The sequence below is a fragment of the Scardinius erythrophthalmus genome, assembly GCF_964197995.2.
Source record: "Scardinius erythrophthalmus genome assembly, chromosome: 4".
In the NCBI taxonomy this organism is placed as follows: domain Eukaryota; kingdom Metazoa; phylum Chordata; class Actinopteri; order Cypriniformes; family Leuciscidae; genus Scardinius; species Scardinius erythrophthalmus.
The window spans coordinates 11,832,650-11,846,999 of NC_138224.1; the positions used below are offsets into that span (position 1 = coordinate 11,832,650).

General features: G+C 39.9%; 1 protein-coding gene across 1 annotated transcript in view; it reads right to left on the reverse strand.

Moving 5' to 3' along the window:
- Nucleotides 1-3,619: 3,619 nt before the first annotated feature.
- The window catches only part of plxna4 (plexin A4), a 205,986-nt gene continuing 195,255 nt past the window's right edge, over nt 3,620-14,350 (reverse strand). Inside the window, exons 30-32 of the mRNA XM_081363538.1 lie at nt 13,044-13,256; nt 7,044-7,194; nt 3,620-6,759 (exon numbers count right to left, since the gene is read on the reverse strand). Coding sequence (XP_081219664.1) covers nt 6,664-6,759; nt 7,044-7,194; nt 13,044-13,256 — 460 coding nt within the window. The 3' untranslated portion in view covers nt 3,620-6,663. The remainder of the gene's footprint in view (nt 6,760-7,043; nt 7,195-13,043; nt 13,257-14,350) is intronic.

Sequence of the window (14,350 nt, forward strand, 5' to 3'; positions counted from 1 at the left end):
AAATATGAACAGTGCAATGTGTGCAGGGTTGTGGGGGGTACGAAGATGGTAGCAAATTTGATTTTATTTAGCGGAGACGCGACAACCCTGTGCACGTCTCGCTGGGTAGCTGTGACATATGGGCGAGTGGATTCACAGGTCACAATTCATCAGGCACACACTCACCTCTATACGCATCCTCTCAAAGCCGTCCGGCACCGTCTGTGAGGCTCATTGCCGACGTATTGATTAAACATGTGAAATTTGAATAAATGAGTCATAGCATCTGTATGGAGCTTTTGTAGACACCCAAAGCACTTTACATGCAAATGAGACTCACCTCATCACCGCTGCCCACATGTGCGCATGGTAAACACATGAATATGAATGAGTGGACAATTTTAAGATACACAAAGCTCATCACAGGTAGATGCAGAAATGCTCCTCAGCTCAGGTGTACGTCTTGTGTTCTTGTAGCAGCATGCAAAGCTTTCCTGATATTAATCAATAGCATGAAAATGAATGCACAGTCAGTCATTGATGTTTGAGATGGGTTTATTCAGGCAGGGACGGCAGTGCTGGGAGAGGGTGACCAGACACAGGTGATGGGCATCTTTCCACTGTTTGACTGTAGCGATGGGGAAGGAATTTAATTACAGCAACGTTCACATTGGAGAAAATAGTTGTCGGCATTGGAAAAGTGACGAGAGACAGACAGATTAAGAGGGATTTAGAGCATATGTTGGACCAAAAATAGGCACAGGTAGCCAGTTGCACTCGAAAGCTGTCGTGCTTTCATGTGCAGAAATGCTAGTTTTACTCTCCGTTGAAGCTTTTTTGCATAAAAATGTGCAGAAATCATATTAATGTGTGGCATACAGGCTTTAAGATTGACAAACTGGCTCACATGTTATGAAATGTTAGTTGCTAGGTAATATATTCCAAGGGACATTTTCAATTTACACCAACATCAGTCAGTCCCTACATCGTTTATGCTTGTTTTATGGTGTTTTATGTCCCGAAAGCTGCATCATGAGTCATATAAAGCTTTAATGAGCTTTCAACTGGTTTTGTTTTTCCATGATGTTTTTTTACATGTTGTAATGGATAATGAAAAAATATATAGGGTGGGGACTTAGTCCTATACATCGGCTGCTGATTGGATTTTGAGATGTGGGCGTTGCACAAAAAAAAAACTGAGCTTGCAGATTGTGGAAGGGCAGGGTTTAAGCAAACAAAACGATCGTTCGTCCGGCATACATCACCAAAGAGAAGTCTGCGTTTTTAGAGGAAGACTAAGGTATGACACACACACCCACACACAAAAAGTAACCCATGAATGAAACGTTGACAATAAGATCTAGGGGTTCTCAACTTTCCTGCTGAGTTTTGCTCCAACCCTAACCAATCACACCTGAACAAGCTAATCAAGGCATTCGGGATTACTAGAAAGTTATAGGAAGGAGAGTTTGATCATGGTTGGAACTGAACTCTGCAGGAAAGTGGATTTTAAGGGCCAGAGTTGAGAACTCCTGATATATAACATGCATTTACAAAATAGATAGGGTGAATTTTTATTTCATGCCAAGTTGGCAACTTAAAAAGATTATTCAGCGATCATTACTATGCATGCATGACTTAATGATTAGTTGCATTTTATTGTTTGCATTTAGCATTATTGTGTGCTGATGTACGCGACCCATCAAAACAGACCATTAGCCCGGAACACATCAGATTGTGTTTTAAGACACATTACTCCTCTATTGAATCCAACAGTCTTTTTTCCCCCACATGATAGATGTCCTCTCTGTGAGAATACTTGTCAGATCTCACCACACAACGAAACTATAATTAGATTATTAAACAGCCAATTGTGTCTGAGACATGCAAACATAATAATGTAATCAGAACTTGAACATGGTCTCCGCCACAACCAATTTTTCCTCATCTGAAACATGCATTTGCCAGAGCGTCACACATTTATTAGGAAATTAAGCATCGCTGCACACACGAGGAAATCCATTTTGAAAATGAACCTGGGCTGGTAATTGATTCCAAAGCAGTCACTGAAAGACTGATACTCGAGTTAAACCCATGTTTTGGTAAGGAAAAGGAATGGATCAATAGTTTTAGAGGGGTTGTGTTTGGTAGAGAGAGAAGCAGTGGAGGGCAGTGCTGCTCTATCCCTGATACAGAAATTTACAGTGGACGGGCAAAGCTGTGTGCTTTCTTATGTTTCATCTGCACCTCGTGAAATGGTACTTTTGGAAAATGAGCTACACCACAAGGGATTCAGCATGACAATAGACATTCTCAGAAGTTAAAGTGCTCTTATTCAGCATGTCTGTTTTTTTTTTTACTTTATCTTTTGGGACATTTCTAGTGAATTTGCTAATGATCACGTCTCCATTCCTCCAGATGGGCGCGGACAGCATGTTGATATTTTTATCATATTTATTTCAAAGCTGTTCAGTTTTCTGTGTGGGCCGAGGATGGCAGATCTCATTGCTGTCTGCAGCATCTCCTTTCAGTTGAGTTGAAATCACTGTTTGGTTTTCTCTGTTTACTCCACGGGAGCTTTTGCCGGATCTGTTGTCTTTTCACAGATGTTTTCTTAGACAGATAGGACAAAGCACAACCAACTAATAATGCTAATTGCTTCCATCTGCTCCCCCGCAGCTGTCAATAGCCATTTTAGTCAATCCTAGGAATTAGTCCACCATCGTTCACCCTGCATTCTTATTAGCTGGCCTGCACTGCATCTGCAGCTGGAAAGAGTTCTTCCGGAACTTTCCGGAATTACCCGATTTAGAGGAAACCGGTCTAGTAGATTGGAACATCAGCACTAGATTTTACATTCTATGTTTTTTTTTTTTTTTTTTTTTAAGAACCGTTATAAGAACCAGTCAGACCGATGTGTGGTAAATCCTTGCTGTTGCGATGACCTTGTGCTCAAGGCTAAAAGGCAAGAAATCACTCAACAAGGGCAGACGCTTTTAGCACCTGTTGTGAGGTGACATTTTTGTGAAGAGGTTTTAAAATCGTCATCTCGCTCTAACCTCCCTCTAAGAGAGCCCAGAGACAAACGCTGAAAGGTCAGGGGGAACGTACTGGAGTTGTGGAGGGGAACGGTTTCTCGTTAACTGAGAAAAGCGATACAGTGCAATGAGATGAAATGTAATAAAGGTGCAATTGAGCCCTCTGGCACTGAGAGACAGGAGGAGGTTAAAGCCTGAGTCTTTGTTTTTCTGCAAGATGACGGTTGTAAAAATGCTCTAGTGTTATTGAAAAAGGAAAAGAAATAGTAAAGGTCTGGCTGAGAGGGGTGGACATGGAGGTTGAGACCATATCCAATCAGATTAGAGATCGGTGCACATAACTCCAGACGTTTCCAGAAGTCTCTTCAGTGTTTCCATAGTATACCAGTGAGCTTCTATTCCTTCATAAACAGCCTTATTGAAACTAGATTTGGTTTAGTTGGAATAGTTTTGTGAATGAAGAACAGGCTTTGTGGGAGCAGGCACTGCTGAGCTCTTTTACCACAATTTCTGTTTCCATGGAAGCAGTGACTTCTCTGACTTCTCCATTGATCAAAGCAAGGTAGAGACACAAAATAAAAGACAGAAGACTCCATCTTTTTCATAATAAAGTTTATTCTATATTACAAATAGTATTTTGTTCTTGACTGCAAAATAGGAATGCATTATATTTACATACACAGGTATACAATTAATTATAAACAAGTTAGAGAAGCTTGCCTTTCCGCTGGTCTCTCTCTTTTTCTCCTCTCATCAGAATAACTCTCTATCTTGCATCAAATCTGGAAATATTAAAAAGTCTTTCTGAACAGGTCTCTAACGCCTGTTGTAACACTGAGCTAAAAGGACTTTTTAGTTCTTACAAAATGTTTAAGGTGGAAACTTTATCAGGTATTTTGGACATAAGGGATGGGGTTCGTCCTGTTAAACATACATGAGAGATGGAACAGAGTCATGAGGGAATCCAGGAACATATCAGTTTTTCAAAACATCGGCTCATTTAAGACCTCTGTGGACTTAATAAACGAGTTCCCTGAAGAAATAATGAAATATCTTTCACTGTCAGTTCTAAAATCATTTGCAAGTTTCTTTATTTATTAGATTTTCTTAAAAAGAAGTAATACCTACAGTAACATGATGACAGTGGTATTTTATTATTTATCTCATTAGAATCATTAGCTGGGGGCAGCTGTGTACCTGAAATCCTGAAATACCTCAACACAATCCTCTGTTTCTAAGCTATGCTGAAAAAAATCACTCGAGGGAGCTCAAAGCAATCACATATACAGAGACAATATCCAAAACAACATTAAAAAATAATTTGGTGGAACGCTAATGGAATCCTGAAAACATTAGGTTGCCTCAAAATGATTGAGAATGCACTGAAAAATGCAGCAATATAATATATGGACAGCAATGGAGAAGTACAAATGAACACATTCAGGGACTCAACTCTTTAGAGTTGCACATTAAAGACGACAACAAATGTAATGTGTTGTGAAGATCCCTAAATAGCATGTTAGGTGTGATTAGACTGGCATGTGATGACGTGGTCACATCTGTTCAGCATGAACATGATCAGTGAACGAGATCTCTCAGATGGACGGCCTTCAAGGAAGGCAATGCACCTGACAAGAAGAGCAAAGGAGTCTTATGAAAGTCGAAGAGTTTGGTTTGGTTTAGAAATTCCTAGTAGTATTAGATAAATTGATAGCAAGGCAGTTCATTTCATATCATCCAAATAGATCAGCATGCAAGGGTATATACTATATCTGCTTAAGGTTTCACCTTAGTCTTATTAGCATCTAACACATTCACAAAACATGGTCATGGCAGTTGAATGGAAGGGCAGGATAAAGATTCCACCTTAACAGAGGTTGCAATTTTGAAGATGACAGCCACTTTTTTCCATCTCGTTCTTCCAAGCAAAAGAAAGAAAAAGAACACATCCACATCATCAATTGCAAGGCTTATTTTTTTCTGTTTTCCTTTTTTCATTTTTTTGAAGTTTAAATTGAAATACATGCGCTGAAAAAGCCAATAAAGCACCCAAGGTGGACCTGGGCTGATTCTCCACACATTCACATCACCACATAGGGTACGCTGTCAATAGGAAAGAGGGGATCAGAGGACAGAGGAAAGGTGGGCAGCTAAATTGTCTCTTTCCCTTTGTCAAAGTTACATCCAATACTTTTTACGTCCTCGTCGAGTCGTGAGGCCCAGGTTGGATTCATATCTCAAGGCTGCCAGCACACCTAAACTGCAGCAAGCCCTTAAACTACAGATCGGGACAGAAACAAATATGAGGCTGCAGACAGAGTGTTAGCTTCTTTCTGCAGGTCATAAAACAAACAGTGCTTTGTGTTTGCTTTCTTGGGGGTAATTTATTCGCTTGCTCTTTTTTAAATTGGGCTCCTTTGGTTTTCTGCTGACCAGCTTTGTCCACGTGTGGGTTTTTCTAGAGGCTTCCAGAGTGTTCGTTATGGGTGGGACCCTGTGGCAGTGAACAGTGCAGGCTGCACGTGTGCACTTTCAACGATGCGCCATTTCCCCCCCTTTAACAGCTAATTCTGAGTAGGATATTTTGTAATTAAAGTCCCCCTACTGGATGTGTGAACTGAGACACCTATTGAACATGTGCTTTTTTTGTTGTCAAGATTACTTTGTCCTCTTGCAGCACAGCGTAGGTCCTGGTGACTTCGCTGGAGTACAGAGAGAAGGCGTCACTCTCTGGAAGAGGGGTGTGTGTGTGTGCTTGCTTCTAAGGGGGTCAAACCTTGGCTTTTTCTCCAATCATCTAGATAAGAGAGGTTAAATTCAGATGTGCACAAGCCGGATAAATGCCGAAATGAAGGCTGGGGGTGAAGTGGTGAAGATGTGGGTATACCACAAGATGACAGGTCTTGTCTTTCAGTTTCACTGTCAAGTAAGGTCCTGGAAGAGACAAAAGAATCAAAGCACTAACTTGTTGCATCCCGCTACACTCCGAGGATTTTAAATACACCTCACTGTCTTCAAAGTGAGAATAAGCAGTTGAGATCTCCAGGCTTGATTGTTCTCTTATCAAAGCATTTAAATGATCTTGCATGTCCCGTAAATCCATGGTCCTCAAGGTGTTTTGTGTCTTTTGAAATGGCCTGAACTGACTGCATTCTTCAGATGCATGCAGTACCAATTTTTTTTAATCTTGCGTTTCAGTGTTTAATAAAGGTACTACAATGAATTGGACTCTATATTAGTGCCGTACACTACCCTAGTCATAAAAGTCAGAACAAATTGACACCAAACATTGCGGTTTCTGCTTATCAGCTAAACTTTGAAGGCAACAGAAATGTTTTTTTTTTTTCCCAGTCAGGTAGAAGGATGGAGGATGCAGTGAAGAGGAACTTGTAGGCAGCCACCCCTCTACACAGCAGAGCTAGGTGGCCACCTAGTCTACTGCATCATGGGTAATGTAGTCCTTGGCTCCTCCGTCCACCCTCTAGTTCCCATCTCTACTCTTCTAGGAAGCAGAGCTAATATGATGCAAACGCTTGTTTTTGTGGGAAGATTGCAAAAAGAAGAGATGAGATAGATGGACAGGTCTTCACTCAGGCACGGCTCGGTTTCTGTTGGATCTCCCAGTGCACTCTGGGAAATGTGGTCCTCAGCTCTCCAGGCTCATGAAGGCGACCACCTGCTCCAGTTTATAGGCCAGTCTCTGTTTTCTGGCACCATCATCCTGCTCTAGCGCAGACACAATCTGCCAGAGAGAGATCAGACATCAGTTACACATGCCTGCAAATAACCACATATTCCTCTCATCTGCACTTTCCACTTTCATTTACCTAAATACTACACATTTAATGGACAGTTAACAATTACATTCAACAAATTTTTTTTTTAAATAATCAAATCAAAAGTACTCTTACAAAAATATCAATTTTAAGTTCACTCAAAATGTGGGGATTTAATAGTGCTAATAGTGTTGAACATTAGATGATGATGATGATGATAATATCATGCATTTGGAAGTGTTCTCCATACCTCTTCTGTATATTTGCCCACGTAAGAGTAGATCTCGCTGAGGGAGCTCATGGTGTTGAACTCATTCATGTGCATGCGAGACTGCTCTGCCAGATATGCGTTCATATCCTGGTCACTGATAGCAGACATCTTACTAATGTCGGAGTAATATCTGTAAAAAAAACAGAGAAACAGAAATAGCACACTTTTTTTTTTAACAAATGCTTAGAAAATGGACAGGTGACAGGGCTTGATGCAGTCTTTTTTATAATTCATGTTGAATAACATATTTCAGGGTCACTTCTGGCACTGACTAAGAGCTGTCTTGCCCCTTACAATCAGTTCCGCATTTACTTTCTGTGGCAGTACAGCTGCGGCTTACATCAGCGAGTGACTGTGAGTCTTAATGAGCCACTGTCCTTGAAAGTTTTCCAGAGATCAGCAGATTCTATAGGATGCTGGAAATGTTCAATAAATGTGCCTCACACATATGCTGACACTAAACACACTCTAGCACATCCAAAACAAAATGCACACGCATATAAATGCCCACACTTACTGTAGACACGAGCACTGTTCCAAAACCACTGCCTACATAGACATAAGCCTTCTATGGCAGCATCCCAACCATCATGGTACCTTATATGTGATTTGGAAAACTCTACTTAGGCAGTCATTTTTTGCATCACAACTTGCAATGGAGTTTGATGTTAGCATGTTGCTAAGCTAATGTCGTGATACTCTAATAAGCTTAAAAAACACATAGCACACAAAAAATACAAACATTTATATCCAGAATTGTATTTGTGAATGAAATATGTTAATTATAATCCATATTTCCCTCGCTTGATTTACCACCTTGGATATTTTTCTCTCATCAATGCATTCTGGGATTGCCTTTCCATGAAGGATACATGTGATGCTATGGGGTATCTTATGAGGCAGTATAATTAACATGCCTATCTTTTGGAACAGCCTTCGTGCTTGGTGAGCACCCACGATACCTTAAAATGCTGTCACTGTAGGCAGCTCACTAGGTTTTGGAACGGAGCTACACTGTCTGTTGTCTTTGGGTGGCTGGTGCATGTGAGTGAGTGAAAGAGTGTTGGTGGAGGAAAAGCAATCAGTCACTGTCACCTGCAGCTGCAGAGGCTCTGTCGACTCTTTAATTAAGGCAGGTCATTTACATTTTTAATTCCTGCACCATGCCAACTCCTGGACTCAACACATTCATTGACTAACCAGTGGCATACGTGTCTGTTTCAGGCTCCCGTGAGCACCTTGAGTGGCAGGTACGTGCTGCAATGCACCATGGGGCATCAGTGGAGGAGAATGGCACAGTGTTGAACGAGAGAGATAGAGAGGGGTTATAATCTCCAAGTATGCCTTTCCCAAAGGAATCTATTCTCCAGTGACAGGTACACTCCATAGACGAGTTCACACATTTAAGTTTAGCTCTGCGTCCGCTGCATCCCAAGACTAATGACTGGCAGCTCGCCTGGCACTAATTAATACCACATTTAAATGTCAGCTGTTTGTCAACCAGAACAAGCCCATGCTGATTATTCCCTCGTATCGTGCCTGTAGTGCAACTGGCTAAATACAGAGTTGCTACACTTTCTGACCAATGAATGCAGAGCCGGCCCGAGGCATAAGCGAACTAAGCGGCTGCTTGAGTTTTTTTTTTTTTTTTTTTTATACATATTAATTAACTTAAACAAGTGACATAAATGAATGAGTTAATGACTAATTCAAGAACAGAAAATTCTGATTTCATGATCAATATACCTGCCTACAACTTCTGCTGTGTCTGCCACTGTTTGAGTCATGCGCATAACCTCGCGTGCATAGACAATTCGTGCACAAAGTCACGGTAATGTTAAGCCATGTCACAAAAATTTGATTTGATCAATGATTGATGATTAACATTTAAATCAATGATTTATCCTTTAAATTTAATAATATTCAGAACAGAACAAGAATAAAAAAAATAACTATAAACAAGCCAAAACGGAATAATTTAAAGTGAAAGTGAAAGTAAGCGGCGTTGGGCTCACGTATCTCTCTCATTAGAATCAAAATGTTTCAACATTTGCAGTGTATTTGGATGGTAAACTATTCTTTATTATAGGCTTTGTACTCCAATACCGACGGAAAAAAATCATCCTCTTCACATGCGCAAAAATGTGCTTGGAATCATCACAGTGGAGCGGTGCTTAGGCTGAATGGTACAAATTGTATTACTGACCATTTAAACAAAGCAGTGCAATTTTTATATTTTTGGTTGACTATTTTATTATTATATTTTATTACGGCTATAATGAGCAGGCTGCGATGTCAAGATTACAATGCTGGAATATGTTGTATGTGTGTGTGTGTGTGTGAGAGAGATCGATCGAACGAACGGTGGAAACATAAAAACATACTAAGTCATGTTCATACAAGACATCATTCAAACTGCAAAGTGTTGCAAAACGTTGGAAGATATTTTGCAAATAATTTATTTAATATGTTTTGTGACAGTTTGTTTTCAGAAGTTTCAGAAGTTAGTAAAATAATAAAGTTAAAACTTTTTATTTAAGTATCTATTTTTTATTAAGTATTTATTTTGTATTAATTCATAACCTCATTGTATTAATTCATAATGTAACATTATAGCATGACATTTGTGTCAATAATCGTCAAACAGGTGACTCCATGTGGTGGGAGGGGGCCCCCAAATCAAATTCTGCTTAGGGCCCCCAAAAGGCTCAGGCCGGCACTGAATGAATGACCATGACTTTTACAGCAATAATGAAGAACTGGAAATGGCATAAAAAAATTAAGAGATTATGATCAACATACACACACATATATTATATATATGTGTATATATGTATGTATTTATGTATGTATGTATGTGTGTGTGTGTGTATGTTGCTCATAATCTCTTAATTTTTTATCTCCTATATATAACCTTATAAAAAATATGTATGAACACGTTGTTTTCAAGGGCACCCTCTACACCCTCACCAAACGCTGCCTCATTTACCTCTTTCCCCTAAAACAGATAAACCCTGCATTTATGAAGACATGCAAGGACCAAGGCAGCACTTCACCACCTGTCCTTGACTCACTTGCTCTTCTTGCTGTCTTTTTTTGCTGGGTAATTTTAGCTTGGCCCTATTCATGTGCTATCCAGTCTCGTATATATGTGCGTGAGAGAGTCTGAGCATGGTGCACATCTATAAATCTCTCTCCTCAAATCATCTGACGAAAGGAAACAGAAGGATTGTCTCAATCCACACAGATGTGTCACCTCTCAGGATATTACAGAAAACAACTAACTAGGAACAAAGAATGTGTCATTGAGAGAGTACATTACCTGGTTTAAACGCATAGATGTCAGCACCTTTAATTAAAGTAGGCTTTTCTCACCTCGACTGGCATGTTTTAGCATGAGCTCAGTCCTTAAAGATGTGTAACACATTATCTAATGCATGAAAATGAGCTTTCTCCCCATCTCAGCTCTTTTGTAGTGAATGTGAGCTGGCAGCGTGATTACGGTTTTATCATTTCCCCATCACACACATCTGCCAGCCACCTATCTCCGCCAGAAGCTTCTAATATCTCACGGCAAATAAACGCGCTAGTCTGAGGCTGAGGGTCAGCGTGCATGAGCAGAGACATATGGCGCTGATGAGTTTTATCAGTGCTGTTTGTTTACTGTACGGTACAGGGTTCTGAACCTGTTCAAGGACCGAAAACAAAAACCGGAAACATGAAATTTTAACAGAAAACAAAATCGTTTAAACGTTCTGAACATAAAACATCATGTTTTTGGTTTCATGAGGCTTATTTGAAATTACCATTAAACGGTTAATAATTTTGTTTTTTCGTTCTAAGATTTTAATTTGGCAGTCAACCAATCATGAATTCAAATAGCAGGGCCTATGCAAATGTGATGTTGACGCATCCAAAGATGAGTGAAATACCCGCACTCATTTGTCAAGTCATCCTATAAGTCGCAAAGTAATGTGCTGGTATTAGCTGTTGGATCGCAGGAGTTTGTCCGAGGATATGTTACCATGGCAGATTATATCCAGTGTGGGGTGTTTTGAAACCAGCAAAATTGCAGGTTAGTGTACAATCACTACTATTCAGGATTTTCCAAAAAAAAAAAAAGATTAAACACCTTGTTGTCAAAAGTTAGTATTGTGGCTTTATGTATGGTCAGACGCTTGCGTGTGTCGTTATATTATAAAAAAATCAAAATCAAGCTCAAATGGAGTTACAAGGTTTTTAACCAGCGAATGTCGGAGATTTGTCCATCATTAGAACGGCTGCGTCTGTGGCAGTAAGTGCATCGCATTACATTTGTATCAACTTTCAGGTTACAAAGGTTATTGTAGCTTTGTGGGTGCTCAGTTTTTACAGTTATTTAATATATTTGGCAAAAACCTTGTGTTATAAAAGACAAAGTGTTATGCACATGCTGTATTGGCTATGACTAGACGGCAAATACCAGACTTAGACACTCTTCTCCAATCCCCAATTACATAAAACATTAGCCTTTACACACAGTATTTATTCAAAGAACCAGTTTTTATATTTACCCTTGCACTGCAAACAAGCAGAGACAGTCTCCAAAATGTGTGCAGCACTTTATTTACGATTGAGGCAGGTGGAGCTACTGTATGAGATTTAGCCAACAGTTTGAGGATCCACTCGAGTTACAAGGTTTGGTCACAAGCTCTTAGGATAAAGTTCAATTCAGGCTCTGGTATAAAGTATAGGCAGGCAAAAAAACCACACACACACACACACACACACACACAAAAAAAACGTATTAACCGGTATTTTTTTTAATCAAACCGTTTTCGGAACGATAATGTTACAGAAGGAACGCATGAACAGAAACGTTAAAATACCGATTCTGCTCGGAGTGAACCAATTTTTTTTCTCTCTCGTTTTTAAGCCCTGCTTTTGTAGACCAGTGCTATGCAGCTTTTGTCTTCAGAAACCAATGGAACCATGTAAAGCTTTTTGACAGTCATTTCATGTAGAAAGATGGAATTCCTTAATTCTCTACCCATGATTCTCTTTTCTTGGCATTGTTGAAAATAGTGCCTCTCACCCAGAGGATTGTGGGAAAAGCAGAAAAGTTAGTCTCTCTCACCAAACAGTGACTAATTGCTCTGGTGCAGTGTTGGATAGACCCAGATGATCTACTGAACTACAATAGAGCTGCAATTCATCATCCTGGAGTTCCACAACACACTTCAGTCTGATTACCAGCAGCTACACACACACACACACACACACACACACACACACACACACACACACACACACACACAATACCTGCAGGACATAATAAATGTTTTGGCTCTTATTCATAACAATACCCACACAAACACAGTATCTTTGCATCTCCTCTGATAAAAAATGTTCACAAGTGCGCACCAGTGTTGGGGGTAACGCATTACAACTAATGCAAGTTACTTAATCAGATTACTTTTTTCAAGGAACTAGTAAAGTAACACATTACTTTTAAATTTACAATAAAATATCTGAGTTACTCACTTTATGGATTTAATCTCACTTTGCTGCTGGCCTTCGATGATCCAATTCAACCATAGGAATAAGCAAAAATGACTTTAGATAAACATTATGTTTGTTTTATTTTATTGCTGAAGTAAGAGTGTTATGCACTCCTGCATCCTATTATTTTGCGATCCAGAATGGCAGCACAGCCTGTTTGTAATGCATTACTTTTAAAAGTAACTTTCCTCAACACTGGTGCCCGCACACACACACACACACACACACACACTAAAGCACTCGAGCAGTTTCTTTTTGTCTCTACCTGATCGCTTCACACAGAGAATTTAAATTCATGCAAACCACAGGTTTATAGCTTTAAGTTTACTCTTTCTGATATGGGTTTGTCAGGCTGTGGTGGTCTTTGGGTTTGGCTGTTCAGTCACTTTGTGTATAAGATTATTTCTTTCTAGATCTTGCAAACATTTTCTTGCTCACCTTTCCACCCAGCTCTTGTAGCTGGGAATGTCCTTGGCGTACAGCAACTTGTTAGATGGGGAGTCTTTGCCCAGGCGGTGCTCTGACGTCGAGCACGAATCCATGAAGGTTTGAGCCACCACAGACAGACAGGCGTCCGTGATGCTGCTCTTATGGATGTCGAACACAAACTGTGGGTTCTTGATCACATTCACCCAAAACCGTAGAGGTAGACTGTGGAGAGCAAGGGATGTGGTTTAGTGCTATTCTTTTATTTTGAAAAGCTCTTTTAATGCATAAAAACAGTTTCTGAACAGGAATCAGTGGCTTTATGAAACCTCAGGCTACTTTTAATGCTTATAAGTTATTTAAATATATATTGTATAGATAATGGAATGATATTGTTAAATGAAATCATTTTAATTTAGATGTGCAGATCCAGTTTTTCTAGCTTGGAATGGGTTTATGAGCACTTATGCCAGGCTTTTACTGATCTATCTCATATTAGTTTGTTTGTATCTGTGCGCTGCCCTGCAATCGTGCACCTGTCTAAAACAATAAATGTATACAAGGCTACTTTATACTCCGGCCCATTTGTGCTAAAGTGAAATCAACTTAGCCTAGACCCTAGGTGTATGTGCGAATGCGCGTCTCGTGTGTCACAGATGGTGTTTAGTCTGGGACTTTGTGTGCTTGTTTCTGAGACTGCAGAGTTCTCATTAGTTTTCAAGATGGCTTTGGTTTTGTCTTAGATAACAAAAACTGAGGAGAGGACATGAGGGAATAAGAAAGGACACTGCAGTGAAATGGATGCAGAGTTTCACATCAAAGTGAAAGAGAGAGAAAACCGTCAACAAAAGCTTTTCCATAGAAGCCCCTTCTCTGTTGCCATCTGAATTCATTTAACAATAACAACTGCACCAAAGAGGATTTAGGGAGCAAACCATGTATTATGACTCCCAATTTAATCAGACAGAATCAACTGGGATTATCTGCATTCTATCAAAAGGATATCAATGCTGTAACAACGAGTCGACACCCTCATAAACCTGCCACAGCTGGCCTCTGTCAAGATTATGTTCTCTGTACAGGACAAAAAGCAGGACGTGACTAAAGCGCCATACTAGAGAGAGCTCTCAGTCAGTGGAGAGAGTGAGTGGATCAGGAGATGGGAATGATGTCTGGATGGACTAGATCCCAGCTAAATATAGAACTCAGCTCAGCGCAGTTCTCTCTGGGAAAAGCCTCATATTCTACTGTCAGTCTTTTTGGGTTCCTTCTGTCTGTTTTTTTCGTGTAAAGGTGGAAAGATTTGTAACGTGTGGGAT